Source organism: Pteropus medius, unplaced genomic scaffold (assembly GCF_902729225.1).
Source record: "Pteropus medius unplaced genomic scaffold, Ma_sr-lr_union100, whole genome shotgun sequence".
Lineage (NCBI taxonomy): Eukaryota > Metazoa > Chordata > Mammalia > Chiroptera > Pteropodidae > Pteropus > Pteropus medius.
The window spans coordinates 17,836,958-17,859,296 of NW_024340849.1; the positions used below are offsets into that span (position 1 = coordinate 17,836,958).

The 22,339-nt window shown below is 34.6% G+C and overlaps 1 protein-coding gene across 1 annotated transcript in view; it reads right to left on the reverse strand.

Annotated features, from left to right (window-relative positions):
• ME2 (malic enzyme 2) overlaps window positions 1-22,339 on the reverse strand; it is a 47,325-nt gene that overhangs the window by 11,237 nt on the left and 13,749 nt on the right. The window contains exons 3-13 of the mRNA XM_039841448.1: window positions 20,732-20,865; window positions 17,123-17,272; window positions 14,882-14,957; window positions 13,561-13,722; window positions 12,915-13,018; window positions 10,586-10,695; window positions 10,390-10,487; window positions 9,976-10,089; window positions 7,355-7,469; window positions 5,154-5,296; window positions 1,344-1,446 (exon numbers count right to left, since the gene is read on the reverse strand). Coding sequence (XP_039697382.1) covers window positions 1,344-1,446; window positions 5,154-5,296; window positions 7,355-7,469; window positions 9,976-10,089; window positions 10,390-10,487; window positions 10,586-10,695; window positions 12,915-13,018; window positions 13,561-13,722; window positions 14,882-14,957; window positions 17,123-17,272; window positions 20,732-20,865 — 1,309 coding nt within the window. The remainder of the gene's footprint in view (window positions 1-1,343; window positions 1,447-5,153; window positions 5,297-7,354; window positions 7,470-9,975; window positions 10,090-10,389; window positions 10,488-10,585; window positions 10,696-12,914; window positions 13,019-13,560; window positions 13,723-14,881; window positions 14,958-17,122; window positions 17,273-20,731; window positions 20,866-22,339) is intronic.

Below are 22,339 nucleotides of genomic sequence, written 5' to 3' on the forward strand. Positions count from 1 at the left end.
CTTTGTCTCACCCAGACTGAGTCCCTGCTGATTTTCCCAGCCAGCTGTTGTGGGGACTCTTCTTCCTGGCACTGGTACTCTGGGCTGGGACCCCTTGCGCCTCAGTGGGGACCTCAGTAGCCCAGATATCCCTCCAACTCCCAGCTGCCACACATGGGTGTGGGACCACCCCTCCTACCAATCTTTTTATTTATATCTTTAGTTATAGGAGTCTGTTTGGCTAGTCTTCGGGTGGTTCTCAAGGGTGGTTGCCATGAAATCTTAATTAGACTTTGAGTCTACAAATTTCTACCCAACCAAACTATCAAGCAAGAGGATAAAATACATTTTTAAAGATGTAATAACTCAGGAAGTTTTCATTCATGCTCTATTTAAAAAAACAAAACAAAACAAAACAACAAAAAGAAACGAATTTAAAGATGTATTCCAGACCAAAAAAAAAAAACAAGACTAAGAGAGGAACAACACACATGTACAAGAGAGAGAAGAATAAAGAAATATGGGACACAGGAAATAACTCACTGTGAAGTAGTATCAAGAAAAAAATGAAGCAAGCTGGCAAGGAATTAAAAAATTCATTATATTTGACACTTGAAAGACTGAGTGCCAAAAATTTTGTGATACAGCATTGCATATTCTCTTCTATTTATCAAAACACTCTCATTTAGGCAATGAATAATATTTATATGATCGTGTAACTTCAGAATCAATCCAGAGATAAAGCATGGAAGACAACAGAATACAACATAAATATCCAAAAATCTCTCTACAATGAGAAATATTAACTAACCAAAAGTGAGAGATGGAATGAGAAAAAACACCAACATTTTTTTCATTTTTCACTGTGGCAAGCTAAAAGCTATCTTAAGTTGCTAACAAAAGCTCTCTAAGTATGTTATTATATAAAGGTAACTACCAGGAAAACTAAAAGTAGTAATAACAAAAACTGAGAGGTAGAGAGAGGAAGCACAGTATTTGAAGGTATGTGTGTACTATTATATTTCACCTCTGACCATGGTCACAGTTGAGAACTGTGATAAGGAGGTACACCAAGAGGAAATAAAGAAGGTTAAATAATTTTATAACATTCTGTTCCTTTTGCATATTTTTAAACCATGTAATACATTTCTAAAATAAAAACAAATTTAATGAACAATATGAATATATACATTTTCAGAGGAAATAGAATAAGTTGGATTTGCTGAATTCCTTGAGTTTCTCTGCATATTCATACCAAAATCCTACAAGTAATGTTCATTTTAATCTTAAATTCTAAAGAGTTCAATGAAGTATTTATATGTAATTAATTAGTACTCTATAACATAAATAAAGGTGGCACTTACCTGGAAAAATATATACATTGTTTCCTTGACCTGGTGTAAACAGCTGACCATCACTGAGTTTCACTGGCCCAAATGGACTGCCACTGGCAAACAAACACCTTCCCTGTTAAAAAACAAAATAACCTCAATTTTATTACTCTACATGGACTAGAAAACTGAGGTAAACTCAAATAAATAAATACTATAGTAAAGCAGACCAATGTTACTTGCAGACAGACATAATTGATATATAACATAATCCTTTCACTAAAATCCTTATCGAGGTTTGTTTCATGCATATCATGTATCTGAAGAAAGTTGGAAAATGTCCATTAAATTTTTAAAAATCTGACACCTCCATTTCCTTAAAAAAAATTTAAAAATGTAAATGGCCAATAACTACCATCCCAAATATTAAAGACTGATGTAAATACCTGTGAATGAAGGGGAAAAGATCAAAAATTAAATTGCTACCAATTACTATACAACTGCTGTCCTTGGCTGTGTACCGGGGCTTTCTACGTATTAACTCAGTTAATTTAGACTACATAAAACCTTTATGAGGTTATCATCATCTCCATTTCACTGATAAAATAGAATCAGAACACTAAAGTTTAAATATTTCCAGATACTTTGTAAAAAGTCACACATCTCAATTGTAGTAGTTAAACTGGAATCCAGATTTTTTATAACTCCAAAGCCCATGGTCTTTTTGTTATGCTAATAATGAACCCCCGTTAGGCAGTTTAGAAAGGAGTCACTAGTGTAACCATACCATTGGCCCCAGAAAAAATAGCATGTTGCCCTGTTAGAGAGTAACACCAAGACAGCTCTCTGCTGAAAACAAAAGATGAAAATTTTAAGCGGTGACTCAAAATATATAAATGTATGCCATTATTTTATGTAATATTAAGAAATTAAACTATGACACAATGCTTTTTTATTATTTTTAAGAGATAACCCAATTTCAATGTTATAAAAATTATGAAAAAAGTTTCATCTTAAATCTGGCGAAAGTACATCAAACTAGTCTCCTCAAGGAGTTTTTATTTATTCCAATAATGTACATATATTACAATCATATTTATTCTTTCAAAAATTAAAATTCTTAAATGTTTGAACACTCTTCTAGTAACTGCTCAAAACATTTAAATTTTTTTGTTTTTTGGAAATGCCAAAGCCATGATACATTGGGTGTATTTATCCAATAGTCATTGTATAAGACTCAGATTTCACTTGAAACTTATTGATTTTATTAAATTATATAAAAAAAAGACTTAAGATTTAATATTGGGGGCAATAAGCAATAGTTGTAAGTAGTAAAGACTGGTGAATAGAATGAACAATCAAGGTAAAAGTAATACCATGTTTTGGTAAAAGGTAAGACAGTACACTTAAGAGATTGATTTTATTTTGATATCTATATGCTGACTTTGAAGATGATTTCGAAAGAAAAGGTTTCAACAATTTTTTAACTGTTGGAAATAAATATTCAAGAGACTTTATTTTGGCAATATAGAAAAGCAAAATCTATGCCTGATAGCCTGAGCAGCAAAGCTATCAGGAGTCTCATGATGTCAGAGAGAGAAAAAGTTCAGTGACCACTAGGGTGAAGGATGCTGATAAAAACCGGAGGGCTTTGATTCATACCCAAAGTGGTGCACATAAGGAGAAAGGATAAACTGTGGAACAAGATTAGGCCTCACAGGGACTGGGCTATGATTAGATTATGACGAGGGGCCCAGACTAACAGCCACCAGAGATAAGGGTAGAGCCCCTCTGAAGGAAGCTTCATCCAGAGCCTCAAATTACTGCTATAGTTCTTCGTCCATGCTATCTAGCACTCAATAAAGAAACAAGCAAAAAATAAAACTAAACTTTAACAAAAAGACAAAGACTGCATAACCGATATGAAGAAAGATAACAGAAATGGACTGAGTAAGATATTTATTACTATCAGACATTAACTCTGATTAGAATTCATATATTCAAGAAATTAAATACAAGATAGAAAATTTTGGCCAAACATTACAAGTCAATCAAAAGGAATAAATAAACATTTAAAAATTATTATCAAAATTGTGAGGTGTGATGATACCGATTATAATTTTCTAAATCCTTAAATTTTGAGAGAGATACTATAATATTTAAAATTAAATGATACGATGTCTGTGTGATCTGCTTCAAAATAATCTGGGGTGTGTAGAATGTAGAACAAGACTGGCGAAGAGTTGATTATTTTTGAAGGTAGATATTGGCACATGGCAGTTAATTATGCTAGTCTCTACTTCTGTATGTGTTTGAAATCTTCTATAATAAAATCTTTTTAAATAGATTAGAGACAAAAACATTTATCTCCACATTTATCTAACAATGATTACTGCTGGGTATCACTTCCTATACACCTGAAACTAATATAAAATAATACTGAAAGTCAACTCTAATTGAAAAAAAAATTAAAAAACAAAAAGTTTGTGTTAAAATGAAAATGACTTCCTAGAGCCGCACAAAGATCACTTATAAGAACAATACAGAAAGTGATTACATTGTAGAAATTACAAACATATCCCTACAGAACACTAGGAAAAAAACAATTGCCCTAATGATATATAAGCAGAAAGTTATAACTGGGATATAACTCAATAAGTGGCAGTATCAAAGAATGCAAAAGAACTAAATCTCAAACAATTTAGATAAAAGTAAAAATTCGTTACAGACAGCTGATGACTCAAAAAAATGGTCCTCATAAACACTGATGAAAAACAAGTAAAGAGGGTCAGAAGAATTGTTTCTTGAAATGTGAGGGCAAGGAAGCAGTATTTGTAAATTGATTATTTCTATAACATGTGCTTTTAAGTCTGTGTCATTAAATTAGTAAATTATTATAAAAAGAATCAAATACAAATTCTACAAACGAAAAATACAATAAAATTAAGACCTTGACAACAGATTAGCACAGCTAAAAAGAGACTATGCAAACTGGAAAATAAGTCCAAAGAAAATCACCAGCTTGAAACACAGAGCAAGCAAACAGGATGACATACATAGAAAATAGTGTAAGAGATATATGACATATGGTGAAAAAGTCTAAACATTCACATAATTAGAGTCCCACAAGAGGAGAGAGAATGTGACCAAATCAGGGATATTTCCAAAATAACTTCCCTGACCCTCCAAAAGAGGATAGTAAGCCACATATTCAAGAGCTCTACAATCCACAAGTGGAAATAAAGACAAAGAAAACCACGCATAGGTCCACTGTAGCAAAACTGCTTAAACCCAAGACAAAATGATGTATCAAAAGAAAAACAGAAGTCAGATGACAACAGAATGATATCTTTAAGTGCTGAAATAAAGTATTTACCAATTTTTACTTCTAATCACAGTGAAAATATTCTTCAAATGAAGGCAAAATAAAGAAATTATCAAGAGAATTCATCAGACCCATATTAAGGAAAGTTCTGATAGAAGGAAAATGATCCTAGATAGAAGCACAACATGAAGGAAAGATGAGTGGCAACAGCAAATATTAAAATGTAGGTAAATCTAAATAAATAATTTTTGTTTAAAACAACAATGTCTTTTGGGGTTTAAAATATAGAGAATTAAAATGTTCAACAGCACAAAAGGCATGAGGGGGTTAAAATACAGTTATGAGGTAATTACTTTCCAGAAGTGTTATAAGCAATAATATATCAGAATCTGATAATTCATGGACACATGTTGTAATTTCCAGAGTAACCAAGAAAAGAATTATGCAAGAATGTATAACTACCAGGCTAATTGAGGGAAAATAACAGACCAATTCATTCAGTTATTACTGATTAATACCTCTGTATATGTATATGCTTCTTCAGCCGTGCACTCAGCCTTTGCTGTAGGATTACTTAATGCAAATATTATAGGCCTTTCATTGATATCGGCCATGGCTTTGAGTACATCAGCAGTAAAAAGTCGGCCAGCTCCTGCAACTCCTGTAATAAATAAGGCGGAAAACAGCAACTTCATTACAGATAAAATAAAGCAATTCTTATCAACAGCATTTCTAGAATAGGTTTAACATAACAAAAGCAGAGCCTTAGATCCCACTACAAAGATAGATTTTGCATTGCTGAGATAATGCTATGGGTAACAAAATCCCAAATCTGAACCTCCTGGATTTCATTAACCAATGTCACTATAATAAAAAGTAATAATAAATTTTTAAAAATAAGAAAAGAAAGACAACAAAATGCTAAGTTTTCACTTAAATATCTACCGTCCACCCCAGACATAGTAAACTGTGGAAAATAAAAAAGAGTATAAGACTAATACATCACTATGTCTAATTAGGAAGATAAAACTTGCTACGACATGGATGAACTTTAAGGATATTATGCTAAAGTAAAGTAAACCAGCCACAAAAAGACAAATACTGTATGATTCCACTTATATGAGGTACCTAGAGTAGCCAAATTTATAGATATGGAAAGCAGAATGGTGGTTACCAGGGGCTGGGGGAATGTAGTTGTTTACTGGGCACAGAGTTTCAGATTTGTAAAATGAAGAGTTCTGGAGACTGGCTGCACAACAATGTGAACACACTTAACACGACTGAACTGTACACCTAAAAACGATTACGATGGCCAATTTCATGTTATGTGTATTTTATCACAATTAAAATATGTAAAAAAAAAAAAGGATAACTTGCAACTCAAGGGTTAAATTGTTAAATTCTGTGGTACTTGTTACAAAATAATTTAGAAGGGATAAAAGATCATGCTGACTAAAGCAACCCACATTCTCAATATAGTTCAGTTTAATGACTTTTTATCAAGCCCCTACAATGTCTCAGATACTGTATCAGGCCATTAGGATACAAAAATGAGTATAATAAAAGCACCTTATAGTTAAGAGAAAAACAAAAAAAGTAAACAGAAAACCAGAAAACCTGGAACGGGTGCTAAGTATGCAGTATTGAAGGAGGCACAGCATGGAGGAAGAACATTTAGCCCAGAGTGGGAATCCAGGGATGACTTAAGTGATGCCTCTGCTAAGTACTTATCCAGTTCATCCAGTAAGAAGACTTATACTCAGTAGTTAAATAATTAATTTTTAATTCCGTATTATAGATTGTCCTATAATTAAGAAAAATACTGATCTGGCTGGAGCCCAGTTTTAGTGCTTGCTGTCACTCCTGACTATATGAAATATTCACAAATCTTGGGCAAGTTCCTTAACATCTCTGTGCCTGTTTTTCTTATGTAAAAAAGGAATTTATACTCAGTGTTTTACCATGTGGAGGTTCATGGTCGTATTCTTAGGAGTCCATCAGTTCTAAAACGATTAATTTTCTCTTTTTGTTTCCTGACTCTCCAGGGATGGAGTCAATGCACAGATTCTTAGGCTAGATGATCTTTAAAATTTCTTTTTGTTCTAAAAATTATGAGTTATAATCAACGAAGAAACTAATAATGACATACTTTTCCAGACCATAGAAACTTCACTGGGACTATTTTACTATTAAACATTCAATAGGGCTCTGACATGAAGCTGATAAAATTCAAAGAAAAATTATACATACAAATCTTACAACTATATAGGAAATGAAATAGCTCCTCTTTTAAAGACTGTTACATTTTCTGCCATGAAGGTAATGCCATGTTAGCATAGTCTCATGGCAGCTATGCAATACCTGACTCTGAAAATGTACCAAAGCTTTCAGCTTTGTTGCCAGCGAAAATCTTTGACTCTGCATAGGATTTACTTGATAAAGTCTGTCAAATGACCTTGGTCTTTTCCAGATTTTGAGACCAACAGTCACACCAATTCTAAAAACAAAGCAAGATTGATTCAACGGCTTCTAGCAATTTAAAATACAAGCAACATACATTAACTGAACTTTACACACTGTAACTAAAATGCTATCGCAAAAAACATCATATATGCTGAAAGCTCTGGAAAATCTATCATTTCATTTTTATTAATCCTGCATGGTAGTTATGACTGGCAACACAGAGTTAAGAGAATGAATTGTCAACAACTTTACTTACCAATTATAGTTGAAGGCTTAAGTATGTTTACTGCCTCTTCAAAAGTGTCAGGTATGTTCTCTGGGGCTGAGTGAGCAAATGGTTCCTGATGACTGTCTATTTTAGCTCTCCGTCCCTGAATTTTTACATAAAATACAGTATTTTTTTTTTGGTAAATGCTTATTGAGGATTAACTGAAAAGATATCATTACAAGTCATATACTACTTCTACAAGAGGAATGCATTTTCATTTACTTTCCCCTTCAACCCATATCCTCTAATTCTATCTTCATAGTATCCATAAATCCAAATATAAAACAGAAATCAAATTCCAATACAACCAGAAACTTTCTAATCCCTCTCAAAAATGCATTTACTCTGTAAATTTCTCCTAAATCCATAATGGCATAGAGGCCTACAATCCCTTATCTGGGCTTGATGCTGGAATTCAGAATTTTTCATATTTTAGGAATGTGTTATAATAATGTATCAAATATTACAAATACTTCTGAATGGGTAACCCACAATGGAACAAAACTTACGAAGAGTCACACGAAGTACAAAAGGTTAAGACTACAAAGAGCCTCTCTGGTTTTGTTACCAGATGAATTTCAAAAAAAAAACTATGGGATTTCAGAGCTTTTAGAATTTCAGAATTGCACTTGGACTATCAAGACTTCAGAAACAAGAGGAATAGGGAATTCTGGTTCTAGATGCTTAAAGAAAGAAAAATGCTTTCCTCCCCAAAACCCTAGTCACAAACTATAAAAAGCAAATCCTTAGCAGTGTCACAAAGCCAGGAGAGGTCCAGTGACAAACTAAAACAACGAAGAATTTCTCAATGGTTTAAAGGAGGCGAAACATATTATATACAAAAACTAAGCAGGCCAAGAAATCTATATCCTTATTCGGGCAAAAGAGAAGATGCCCCCTGCAAAGGTGAATTTTTCCATCACAGCTCCAGAATAACCCCAGATAAAAAACTAGTAGCGGCTGGGAAAAACTGCACACCATCATCAGTTGGCTGGGAAATTAATTAAATGCACTGAACTATAGCCTCATCAGAACCAGGGTCTCAGAATAGTGGCTTCTTATGCTTGTACTCCATGAGGACCAGAGCTCTCGCACATGGTGGTTCAACAGGAAACTCTCAAAGTCTCAAAAGGAGGGCAGTGTTTTAGGTCATCAGGAATGACTGAAATCTATAGATCAAGCTACTTGTACAGCCTAAAAAGAAAATATACTCTTAACCTGCAGATGAATAGGGGATTCTCACCTGTGCTAAACAATACTATAATTAATGAAGACCTGACTTGTTATAAGTATGATCATCACGAAACATTTGTAAAAACCAACATCACAAAAAGAAGCATCAAACTAATTGTGTACCAGTAGAAATACATATCATCCCCCCAACAGCCTTCTAAAAGTATGGTGTCTTACAATCCTTGCATCTTAGATACAGCGTTACAGCTCATCTGAGAGGGAGCTCAGTTGAATGGGTAAGAGCACAAGCTTCACAGGCTACTGGGGTATGAATCCTATCTCCATCAGTTATGATCTGATGACCTTGGAAAAGTTACCTGACCTTTTTATACTTCAGTTTCCTTATTTGTAAAATTCCGTAGGATTTCTGAGAAGATTAAATGAAATAATATATGTAGTTTTAGCATGATGTCTAGTATATTTTAAACTACGAGTATTTTAAATTATGCTTAATTAAAGCACACAAGATTTTTCACTCACACACTTAAATTTTTCCTTTTATTTTCTGTACTAATAGAATGTTGGTACTAATTAAGAAGAAAAGATTTCAGAACTGGAGCAAAGTACATTGATAAGATTGCTCCAAAGACATAAATGACCTTTTCTTTCTTTTGTAAATGAACATACTCTAAATGTGGTTTCTATCTCAGAGGTGAGGAGGCAAGAAGTTTACTTTCATATTTTCCTGTAAGAGGGCTCACTTATTTTAAATAAAGAGTGATTATTTAATTTCCTTAGGGGGAAAAAGATATAAATGAAATGTAACTGCCACATCACTATATATGGCAAAAAATATAAGAGCATTGTGTACAAGATAGGTCTGATTATGAAAGTTACCTAAACTGGCAGGCATGTCCAGAGGTCACTAAACTAACCTGAAATAGAAGCTATTTGTTATCCATGAACTGGCTTCAGGAATATGAACCATTTCTGGGGAAAGGGTCCATAGATTTCTATTAAATTGCTAAGGGATTATGATCTCCAAAGAATTAATGAATTTTTGATCAAACATCAGATGTCCTGCTAACCATTTAACTAGAAATTTCTGAGTTCCCGTTAAAAACCTAGTTTTAGAAGGGTCAAGTACAATCTTATTTGTATGATTATCTGATCCCTTAAGAGTCAGAGAATAAAACAAGAACAAATGAATCTGGTGACAAAATAGTTTATGATTTGTATATGAAGCAAGCGTCTTCATAAAAGGCACAAGTTTGAGACTGAAGGACTTCTGAGAGAATACTGGAAGGGCCACAACTAGTCCAATACGGACAGTCTAGCGAAAGACAAGACTTTAAGAATTGATGATAGTTTAAACATCAAACTAAAAATATCATTACGACAACATTCTTTTGCTTCTCCAAGTTTTAATACCTTACCTTAAGTAATAAACCAAATTTGTCAAACATCCAAATTTTCTTCTGTGCCTCTTCTTCTGAAAGGCCATTTTCTACCATAGACATAACTATAAGATTTGCAATTCCAAGGGCAGCCTGTCCAAAAAGACATAAATTTAAAAAGGAAAGACTAGAATATGATGCAATATTTTAATTACTTTATATATGAATGTTATCTCTTATGAGAAACTTTTGCTTTATTCTTTCCTTACAAATTACACAAAAGTTGATTCTTTGTGATATTCTCTAAACACATTTTAAATTACCTACTTTACAAAAGAGATCTTAAATTACAAGATCCTTCTATCTCAATGAAATTACAAGCTCATTATGCCCCAATATCCAATGCTAAAGAAAGTGTTGGTTTTAAATTCTAAAAAGCTGACAAAAACTTACCTCTCCTGCTCCCAGAAATAAGATTTTGTGTTCTGAGAGTGATTTACCAAGAGCTTTTTGTGCTGCAAGGAGACCTGCTAGAGCTACTGCGGCTGTCCCTATGAGAGAAATAAAGGTTTTAAAATTTTAAAAACAGTCACATGCAAAGGGTTTAAAAAGTAGGAATCAAAATCCTAAAGTTTTCTTTTTGCTTTACCTTGAATATCATCATTAAAGGTACAATATTTTTCTTGATATTTTCTCAAGAACCTGAATGCGTTATGATTTCCAAAGTCTTCAAACTGAATAAGTGTGTTCTGTCCATATCTAAAAAACAGCAAAACCCCAAATGATTGTGTTAAAAATACCACTATTAAAATAGCTTTCCTGTCTAATATTCCTCATGATAGCATTAAAAAATGATGTATTGTTAGTTCATTTAAGGCCATCTGGCAATTTTCAGAGCCTATGAAAGACTAGAGTCAAAATCTGGAAATCTATTTCTCATTCAAAAAAATTTATGAGGTGCTTAAAATGAAAGGAGTACCATGGTGAACCTATGGAATATCAATATGTATAACTCTTTCCAAGTGCCTACGAGAGTGCCCGGCACACATAAGCACTAAATAACTTCCAAAAAAGAGATTTTTGTCCTCATCTCAAAAAGTATGTATTTGTTATGTATATTCTCATGACATTAACAGTTAAACAGCAACACAAGAAATATACAAATGAGGCAAAAAATTATTGCTGTATGAGTTCATTGGCATTCAGAAAAAAAAAAAAAATCAGTCATCTTGGTGAGAAGGGGTATAAGGGATGGCTTGAAAAGGAAGTAGGACTTTTTGGGGGCCCTGAAAGAACAAAAAGTCAAGAGGTAGGGAGAAAAACAAAGTATATTTTGGTGACCCTAAATTTTCAACAGTCTGACTATATATTTGAAGGTTTATATAAAAAGATAATGGAGAAATTGGTTAAGGTAGTTTGGGGCCAGATAAGGGAGAATCTTAAATGCCAATTTAGAGAATGGGGACTTTATTCTGTATCTGATGTAGAATCACTAAAGGCTTCAGAGAAGGGAAGAATTCACATTAAGACTCCCTTCAGGAAAGATGTGTAGAACATGTTAGTGTGGGGAGAGATGAGAAAGACAGGGGCAGCTAGGAGGCTACTGAGGTATGAGGCCAAAAAATTCTGAAGTAGAGGCCATAGGAAGTAAAAGGGATACTTATGAGACATTAGAAAGAACAGATAGAACTTGAAGTTAAGTGAGAAGTTTGTTAAAATGCCAAGGCATCCTAGATGACTAAGAAGATACTATTTGATTGTCTAAGGTAGGCAAGTGACAGGAAAGGTGGGAGATGGAAATTTCTGAGATGATGAAAAGTTTAGTTTTAGATATGTCAACTTTGACTCCGAAAAAAAACTAATTTCTTAATATCGTCTATGTACCAGTAATTTAAAAGGTAGGGCAGGGCTAGGTCATAAGGTAAAGAGTTTGGACTTTATCTTACGGCGATTAAAAAACAGGGTGATTTCAAGCAAAAGAATGATATAATGAAGTACACATTTTTAAAAGATTACTATGGTGGAAGGATGAAGATGAACTGGAAAAGAGGAAAATTGGAGAAAGGTTTAAAAGAATCCAGAAAAGAGATGAGAATCTGCATGAAAAAGAGATCTATTTCTGAGGCATTTAAGTGGTAGCACCAATTGGATTTGAGGACTGACATTGTGTAGGAGGTTGACAGAGAAAAAGGAAGACTCAGAGATAACACCAAGTCAGTTTTGGTAACAGGGTGAATGTTACTGCCACTAATATAGAAGCTGGATACATAGGAAATAAGCAGTTGGAAAAGGAAGGAGTTGTTTTGGACACGAATATGAATGGGCAACAGAATGTCTGTATGGTGAATTCCAGCTGTTAGAAATACAGCTCTCAGAGACTGGTGGGGCTCCACAGATGCGTTTTCATGGGTTTCAGTGTCACATGTGTAAAGGTCATAGCTTGCATGACTCTAAGAAAACTATGTACTCATCCACATTCAATAACAGAGAGCAAGAAGAACCCATGAAGATGACAAAATAAAGAAAAAGGTGGGAGAAAGGCCAAGTTAGGAAAGTCTTCTAACAGTCAGAAGAGAGAACTTCAAGGATATAGGAGTGGAAAACCTGGTCAGATGCTGCAGAGAGGTGGAGAGAGAAGAGGGCCGAACGGAAGTGAATTTAAAAGATGAAAGCTGTGTGAAAGAGTTTCACTGGAATGGGGAAGTGAGCCTGGATGCCAAGGGCTGAAAGAACTGGACAGTGAAGTTATGTATAAGAGTGGTGCGTGCAGACTTCAGTCAAGATGTCAGGTAAGTCAGGAAAGCAAGGCATGTATTAACTTGTACCAGCACATCTGATCAGGCAAGAAAGAACCAAAGTTCTCAAAAATTGAATCTCTTTCTACCTATCTTTACAAGAGATAAGGAAAACAAAACAAAACTGTAATTTTTTTAAAAATTAAAGATGCTTTGATATATTCAAACTTAAAAAAAAAATACCTGTCAGTAATGGCTTTCATAAACTCATCAATCAAATCATCGTAACGTTGCGATCGATCCCTTTTCTGATATAAGCCCATGTAGAATGGATCTTTTAAGAGTGCCTATAAAATTGACCAAATGTAGAAATAAGTCATTTTGTTACATAACCAGTTTAAACATATTCTATAAAATAAAAATTGTAGGGGGGTTGGTGAGCTGGGAAAATGAGGTGAAGGGTTAAAGAAGTACAAATTAGTAGTTGACAGCTGGGCACAGGGATGGGGTGCACAGCGGAGGGAATGCAGTTAACATTAATATGATGGCTAAGTGGAGGGCCAGGGGAGGGAGGGAGCAATTGGGGGGATCGTTTTATGAACAATATAGATGTCTAACCAATGTATTGTATACTTGAAACTAATTTAAATAAATAAACATATATAAAAAATTTTTTAAAAATGCAAAATAAAAAAATTACTACTATAGTTTTCTAAACCTTATTGCCCTTCTTCAAGAAATGTTTAAAAGGCTTAATTTACTAGTATTTGTAAAAATATTAAAAGCAGAGTTTAAGACAAAGATTAACATTTTCAAATGAGAAATGTAAAAAGAAAAATTTTTTTTTAATATGAGAGGAAGATCAGAGGGGGAAAATGATTTTACTCACCGGATTATCAGTTCCCACATCAATACACACCGGCAGGCATCTATCAGGCCGTATTCCTGCACAAGCTGTATACAAACAAAGTTTTCCTACTGGAATTCCCATTCCATAGACACCCAGATCGCCGAGACCCAGAATTCTCTCTCCATCAGTCACCACAACAGCCTTGATTACAAAAAATCAAAATATATAAATTAAAAGCTGTGAAATTTAGGACATTAAAGAAAAGCATTTTAAAAAGATTTTCTTTACATTTTCACTCTCACTTTTAAAAATAAAATTGCTTCTTGACTAACTTCCAAAGCATACCAATCAAGTATACTTAAGATTCTAGGATTTCTACAATCTAGATGTCAAAAAGAGAATTAGCGAGATTTGATTTTCTCTGTCTTTGGTTTAAGAACAGAATGCTTCTGACTGAAGGATCAACTTAAATGTCTTCTCAAAGACTAAACAAGAGAGAGGAGAACAAACTTCTGATAAAGAGATTAACTGTAAGAGAAAAATAAGATTTTAGAAAGAAACAACATGTTACTCTAACGTAACAACCTAGGCTGAACAAGAAAAACCTTAGCAATGGTGATGAAGGAAAAGATCCTGAATAAAAACTATATCTACCTACAAGGTTTAAAGATAATACTATGAGTTTAATTATCTGACCAATTTTTTTTCGGGATTCTCAGAACTAATGATTATTCATCAAAGACTATTTTAGTGAAGAAGACATGTAATAAAGGCAAGTAAGATTACTGCACATAATAAACACTAAAGCCTAACAGATCGTAAGTCATTAGATTTTATTTTACAAAAGACAGCCAGATTGACCAATATTATTTACTAGATTTGCAACTCTGAAAAGTTTTACATTTGTTTAAGGATCTGAACCTATCTTAGATTTAGAAAAAAAAAAACAAAAGGCATAATAAATCCTCTCTACTGCCCGCCAAATAAGTTTTTATGACATTTTAATAATATAGTATTATTTGATTAATATCAATTGAAATGGAATAATATTAATTGAAATAGAAAATAATAATACTAACTGAAGTAGAAAAGGAATATAGAGAAGGCAGGCAACACCAGCGGTGCTGACAGCGAGCAGGCTCACCCTGTGCACTGGAGCTCCAGTTTCTTCCCCAAAGTCAAACTCTGTACCAGTAACCCATTTTGTAGTTATTACTATCATGCTCTCCTCAAAGCACTAAATCTACATGTATGGAAGTGCAAAAAAAATCAGAACAACAATAAACTGTTTCTGGAAATTTAGAGGTAACTTACAAGGAAAGAAAAAACATTGTGAAAAGGAAGGTTGTGCTATTAGTACCTTAACATGATTTTCTGGCCAGTTATCCACAATTGATCTAACATGACCTCTGTCTGAGATTGAAATAAATAATCCCCTGCAACAGAACAAAAACACCTTTGCATTTCACAACAGTTTTTTGCTTTTTCTAAGTCTTTGTTCATAATTGGAATAGTTAGATATTTTAATAAAGCATAAAGACACAGTATAATTTCGAAGCAGATTTAGCAAAGTCACACTGGTTTATTTTCGAACATTTCCAACTACTTCAAACTATACTTGCATTGCTCGCATAGTAGCTGCAACAAAGATTATTAAATGATGTGATCGTTTTATGAAAAAAGAAATGTATCCACATATCATTTTCAAATAAACTCAATACACCTCCAATAAAAGGCAATATAAAAATAAACCACCAATGCAGGATAGCATAAAATAGCTAAATAAACTACTGCTAAAATGCACTGAAACTGAATATTTGAAATTTGAAGGAGCTGGAAGGAGCTGAAGGAAAAGAAAATCACATTAATTTCACATAAAAGATAACATCCTTGAAGCATTAGAAAAAGTGAAGAGTTCTTTTAAATACACAGTATACTGTCATCCAACAGAGATAATCGATCCAGATTTCAAAAAAGAAAGAGAGGAAGGGAGAGGGAAGGGAGGGAGAGAGAAGGGAAAGGGGAGGGAGGAAGGGAAGGAGAAAGAAACATAAGTTCTAGGCAGCAATGCGGGCCAACAGGTCCCCAGGGCCTTCAAAGTGGTTCTTAAACCTAACTTTCTCATTGATATCTTACCTTTGACATTACTATCCTAGCTCAAATCAACTTAAACAGTTTCTCGACCATGGCTGCATAATAGAATCATCTGATGAGCTTTTTTAAAATGCCAGGGTCTCACTCCCAGAGATGATGATTTAGCTGGCCTGGAGTTCAGATTAATTAACCCACAAGATTTACTGACCACTTTACAGGTAAAAAACAAACAGAAAAACCACTGCAGCATGAATGACGCACAGTATCTGCCCTCACTCAAAAGTCATTCTCTCTCTGTTTCCTATTACTCCTCAGCTCTGGGTGCATCTTGGAATCACATCAGGAGCTTTATGAAACACCAACAGTTGGGCCCAACTCTAGACTAACTGAATCAGAATCTCTGCAAGTGGGGCCCAGGCACCAGCATTTTTTAAAGTTTCCCTTTGTTTTTTTTTTCTGGATTGAGAACCACTATTCTAAGTGAAAAAGAAGCTGAACGGCTGGATAATAACCATGGAAATGTTTTAGCCACATTAACTGATGGCATCACACAGGACAGAAAAGACAGTGTTCTCAACATGTCTTCCAGGGACTACCTGCAACACCATCACCAACGGTGTTCCTTAAGTCCGGACTCCAGACCTTTCTCTTTTTCATCAGAATCTTGGTAATGAAAAGGAGAGGAAAGCTGGCAGGAATCAAGATTTTAAGTGAGTCCCACAGGTTTTTTGTATGCACATTAAAGTCTGAAAGCCACTAGACTAGATAGAGGGAGAATGAAGATAAATACTATTACATAATGAATTTCTACATTTTTATCAACGTGCAAGTAGGACATGGGAAATATATAAGGATTAAGGAAAATGACAGTTTAGACGAACAAGACATGAATACTCAAATTAAGTAAAAATAGCAGCTATATAATGCTTATAAGTTTACAAACAACTATCATATCAGTTTCCTCATCTGACCTTCTTAGTAGCTCTTTGATAGGTACTCGTATCCCTATTTTATTATGCGAGAACAGATTTAGAGGCATAAAGTGACTTGCTCAAAGACTCAAGTCAATACCCGCTCCAGTCCCTTTCCACTTAAACTATTTGGAAGTGCTAGAACTATCTGAAATTAAAATTCATTAAAGTTCATAAAAAGAACAAACAGTAGCAATTAAAGCTGAGAAAAAAATGAGAATCAATCTCTTAATTTGGCCAGATTATCAAAATATTATTAATTCTGGAGAATGTGCCACCAGAATTAAGAGTACCTTTTTTTTTTTAATAACTTAAACAAGGTTAGGAAAGAATGATGCTATTTCTACAAAAATAAAAGATATGAATGTGATGCATTTTTATTAATCTCTTTTTGTCCAAATTAAGCTTTTGTGAGATGAGAAATGTGGTTGAGATAAGACAGCAACAAGTAAAACAGAAATGTAATAGGTGTCATGGAGTGATATTTTTCCTACACAATAATCATTTTCAAATATATTTTTAAAAATAAGCCTTACTTAGGTCTTCTAAAGATGTGTCCATATTGGGAGCAGGCAAGACCAACTGTCGGTGTATATACAATGGGCATTAGACTTTCAATATCATCTTGCAGTATTCTATAAAACAATTTCTCATTTCTTTCTTGTATTCCCATTATATAGATGTATCTGAAATTAAGCACAGTAAATAATGTCTATATCAGCCAGTATAACATTCAAAGATTTGGCCTTTGAAAGTTAAATCTAACCATCTAAATTGAGGATCACCCCTCTCCCAGAAAATAAAACCCTAAATTATCATAACTTAACACTCAGGAGTAAAAATAAACAAAAATTAAAATGTACTTAAATGGCAGATGATGATTATGATTAAGAGAATAACAACGGAAACAAAAGCCAACATTTACTGAGCCCTTCTGTGAGTCAGGCTCTGTACCAGGCACTGGAAATGCAAAGATTATCATGACTCCTTTCCGCCTGCGCTTTAAGGACTCAATCTTCAAGGTGACTGACATGTAAATAAGGAAGCGAAATAAAGTGACATTCGTTCAAATATTTCCTAAAAAAAAAAGCTAGGCACTATTAAAAACTCCAGGGATGTATAAGAAGCGACCCCGTCCTCATGGAGTTTATAATCCTGTAGGCTTATGAACCTAACAGAGGTAGCACAAAGACGACAATGGTCAATTTACATAAATATATAAAAACAGCTTTTAAATAATAAAGTTTAGAAAACGGGAAAATGTTGGCTTGAAAAACCTGTAATCATCCTGAAATATGTCTAAAAGATTCATTTTTTTTTCTTCAAATATGAATCTCCTCCTGTTATCACCTGAACATGGGAACTGCAGAGTCCATTCTTGATTTCTTCCTCTCCCACTCTCCCCTCCCCAAATCTACTAAATCAAAAAGTCCTACAGTGTCTACCTGCTAAATATCCTTCAACTCTATCTACTTCCTTTCTCTGCCTCCACCCAGTCCAAGCTGCCATCATTTCTCACTTGGGCAACCTCGGGAACTTTCAAACTAAGTTTTTATATACACAATTCTTCTCCTCTGCTCCAATCTATTCTTCTCTTAAAAACATAACTCTGATCATTTCTACTTTCCTTGAGTGGATCCCAAATACAAATTAAATAAGCTTAAGCACCTAAAATAGTTATCAAGACCTCTGCCTACTTTTCAGCCTCATCTTCACAGTGAACTTAATTCCTCAAATGCATCACAGCTCTTACCTTAGAGTTGCTACCCATGAGGCACCTTTCACCTGGAACACCCTCTGTCCAGGCTTAGTTCTATCCATACTGATGAAAGCAGCTGAGAGAGGCACGCTCTCCGAGGTCCTTTTCTGCCCTTTCCCCATCCCCACCATATGTAAAACACGTTAGATTTTCCTGTTTTCAGGTCTAATAACACCCTTCTCCCTCGTCTGTAACTCTCACTCCACTTCCTGACTTTCTGTCTTCCCTCCAGCTTAGAGGATATCATGAGTTCGGGACTATCGCCTTACATATTTCCATATTTCCAGGAACTAGCAAAGTATGTGGAATACAACCAGTGTACAAATATTTGGTGAATAAATAGGAGAACAGATTCCAGTTAGAAAAGGAATTATATTTTCTATACAGCTACCATGGGCAAAAAAATACCAATAGGTAGAAATGAAAGGGAAGGAGATTCCTCCTTATTATAGGGAAGAAAACTAACAATTGGGCTATTAAGACTACACAGCAGAAATGGTAAGGAAAGAACAGATGACTTAAGCATGTGACAGAGGAAAATTATGTGATTCCTGGATCTCCTTAGTATTATTACTTTCACCTTCATTTCACTTTAGTGACTCTTCGGAGTATCTCACATTAGATCTTGCCGTCCTCACCTAAGACTGTTACGGCTCAGATATCCTGAATGCAGTTATTTCACTCTGTGATTCTCTACCTTTCGGCTAGCTATACAATGCTCTCGCTTCGGTTCTTCCAGGGATCTTAAGCTCCTTGATGGCTTCATTTTCTCCCATTCTACTAGTTCCCTCTGGCTCCTCTTTTTTCCTTTCATCTGTGAACTCCTGAAGGCAATGGTTGGAATTTTACATTTTTGTAGTTCCAGAGCTTAGAACAATGCCTGGTACAGAAGAGCCCTGAATTAATACTAGCTGAATGAATTAATGGAGCATCTCTGCCAGCCCAGTAAACTCCAAACCTGAATCAATGTTACATTTCATATTTTCTGGACAGAACGACATTAACACAAATGAGATCATGCCACTAGACTTTCAGGGCCTACTCCTTTTAACCTGTTCTTGTTCACTTTCACCTGCATAGCATTTATCACCTCCAAGCATTTATCACTCTCCTCATTAGCTCTATTCAACGTGGCCCTTCTAAATCGTCTACATCATAAAGAAAATCAAGGTCATCAGGTATGATGAGATCTTACAACCTGTGCTCCATCACCTGCATAGTTTATCCCTACTTATTCCTGTCCCCTTTGTTCTTGCCTCAGAAAATGAGCTATTCTTCTTCTCTTGTTCAAGGCCAGGCTTTTTACTTCTGCACTTGACCCTAAGCCCTTTTCCTTTTTCTGGGATCTTATTCCATCAATTACTCTTTCTCTAGGGCTCATTCCTCACAGTTACAAGTGTGTTCAACTTTTCGGCCTGAAACATACCCCCCTTAAACCTGAGTCTTGCTTTACTTACTGTTCAATATCTTTCCTCCTCCTCTTACCCGAACTTCTTAAAAGAGTTTGCACTTCCTCCCCTCCCATTCATTTCTCAGTTTATTAGTCTCCCTTTTGCCCCATCGCATCAAAGAAACCACTTTTACCAGTCACCAATAATTAATAACTCCTACACTTAACAAACTCAACAAACATTTTTACTCCTGTACACAGATTGATTCCTCTACCCAAAAGACCTGCCTTTCTCTCATCTTCCTGGCTACCTGTAACATACTGTTTAAAATTCAGCTAGGCATCACTTCTTTCAGGAAGCTTTAACTAATTCCCCAGATTAAATCAGGTGCCTAATTCTTTGAGTTTTCAGAATATACTCTGCAGGTACCCTTTTCTCATTGTCCTGCATACTGTGGTATAGAGTACAATGACAGACGTAATACAGTATCTATTGATGAGCTCCCAGAAAACAGGGCTGTGCATTACTGGAGAGGCCATACATTCTAGTTTGCCTGGGCCAGTTCAGTTACTCCTTTTTCACTCCTCAAAGTGTCCTGAACTGGGTAATACGTATTATATGATCACTCTATTTATTATTCACTTTATATCCTCAGTGGTTAATACTGTGATACACACAAAGTAGGCAATCAATAAAAGCTGTTGAATACAAAGGGTGCAAATCAGATGACAGCCTTCGTTTCTAACATCTATTCGAACCTGAAATGCTCTCTCATTTTAAGCATAAAAAAACTGATTTCTGCTAAATTTTACAACAGTAAATACAAGTGAAGTATTCACTGAGGTGAAGGAAACATCATCATTATAAAAATAACAGTTCACTGACTAAAACACAAACTTTATTATACTGTACATTTCTCATGCCATAATAACTATAAAACTCCTAACTTCAGATCGGAACATTAATAAAAAACTAAACATCTAATCAATTCTTACTTTTCCAAGGGACCATTTAATTTTTTCACATTTCTATGGAATCGTAAGGCTTGAATATCTTGCGTCTCTATTTTGGGAGGTAGAAGTCCTTGAAGACCAAGCATTTGTCGTTCCCGTAATGTAAATGCCATTCCCTAAAAAGGAGAAATAAAAGGATTAAAGATGATTACTTATTGGGGTACAATAGTGCTGTCCCTCACAATGTAATTGAAACAAATTTTTTAAAAATATCAATGATATCATTTTTGCCCAGTATGTCAAATATGTGTAAGATTGATGTCTAATATTAGAGAGGGTATTGTAAAAATTATTGTTATATACCATTGCTGGAAATGTAAACTGGTTTAGGCTTTTGAGAAGACAATTTTAAAGTAATTTAAAATCTTTTAGTGAACATACTCTATAAGAAAGCAATTCTACTTCTAGAAAGCCATCCTCAATAAATATCCATAAAGAGGCATATACAAAGAGATTAGTTCTAGCACTGTTTCTAGGTCTCTTGGCTATTACAAACTAAAAGTCCATCAATTACGGAACAGTTAAAGAACATATGTTATTTCTATACCATGAAATATCATCACACTTAAACATGTATCTTTATGTGTGTGGTAGAATGATCTCCCAAACATATAGTTAATAAAAAAAAAAAAAAAAAAAAAGCAAGCTGCAGATCAAAACACATACTGTTATGTCAGAAAACCCCTATCCAGTACATATACACAGATATATGCATACACTAGAAATGAAATCAACAGAATATAGTTTGAAAAAACATGAACCAAACTGATAAGAGAGGCTACGCCCACTAGAAAGGAGTGAGCCTGAGTAGAGGAAGGGGGAAGGAAGAAATAATATTTAAAAAATTAACCTTTGTCATTGGAAAAATTTCCATTTCTGGTATTCAGTTTGGGTTAAATTCTTTGTATTGAAGTGATGTCAGAATAAGGACTTCCAAAACTCATTTCCTACACAAAAACAATAAGAACACTAGCCAAATAATCAGAATCGACTTTTTCAGAATTCTGGAAATTAACCAGTCTTCAGCAATAGGGAAGCATTTATTCAAGAAAAACAGTGGAATTTCAGCAAGAATAGTAAACTTCATGGCATTTTAACTTGCCTTATTTTTACTCCCTAGTTGCATAGTAGCCTTGAAAAGAGCAATCATTGTGAAATAATCACTTTGAGAACCAGAGCCCGACAGCCACTAGAGAGAGCAAAGGGGTTGAGATTCTTCTAAAGCCCCATACCCAGGAAACCACCATTATTATTTGAACTGCCTGCTGGTTCCCTGGAAGACTCCATTTGCAAGGCTGTTTTTATTTGACCCGATATGGAGCTCACCCAGTATGAATACCCTTTTCCTCAGAAGAGTTTGTTAAAAATAATCAGAGGTAATTATTTAATATGGCAACTCTCTAAGGCAGTGAATAACAGATAAGCCAAACAACAGGCTAACCAAAAAGCTGAAGAAGAAAAGCTAAGGAAGGAGATATCTTTGCGGGGGTTTACACTTTGGACATATTCCTGAGAATCTAGATCACGTGCATGAGCTATAGGCATGCCCATGAAAGACGAGAAAGCTCACCTCTTGCTAACCTTGTAAGA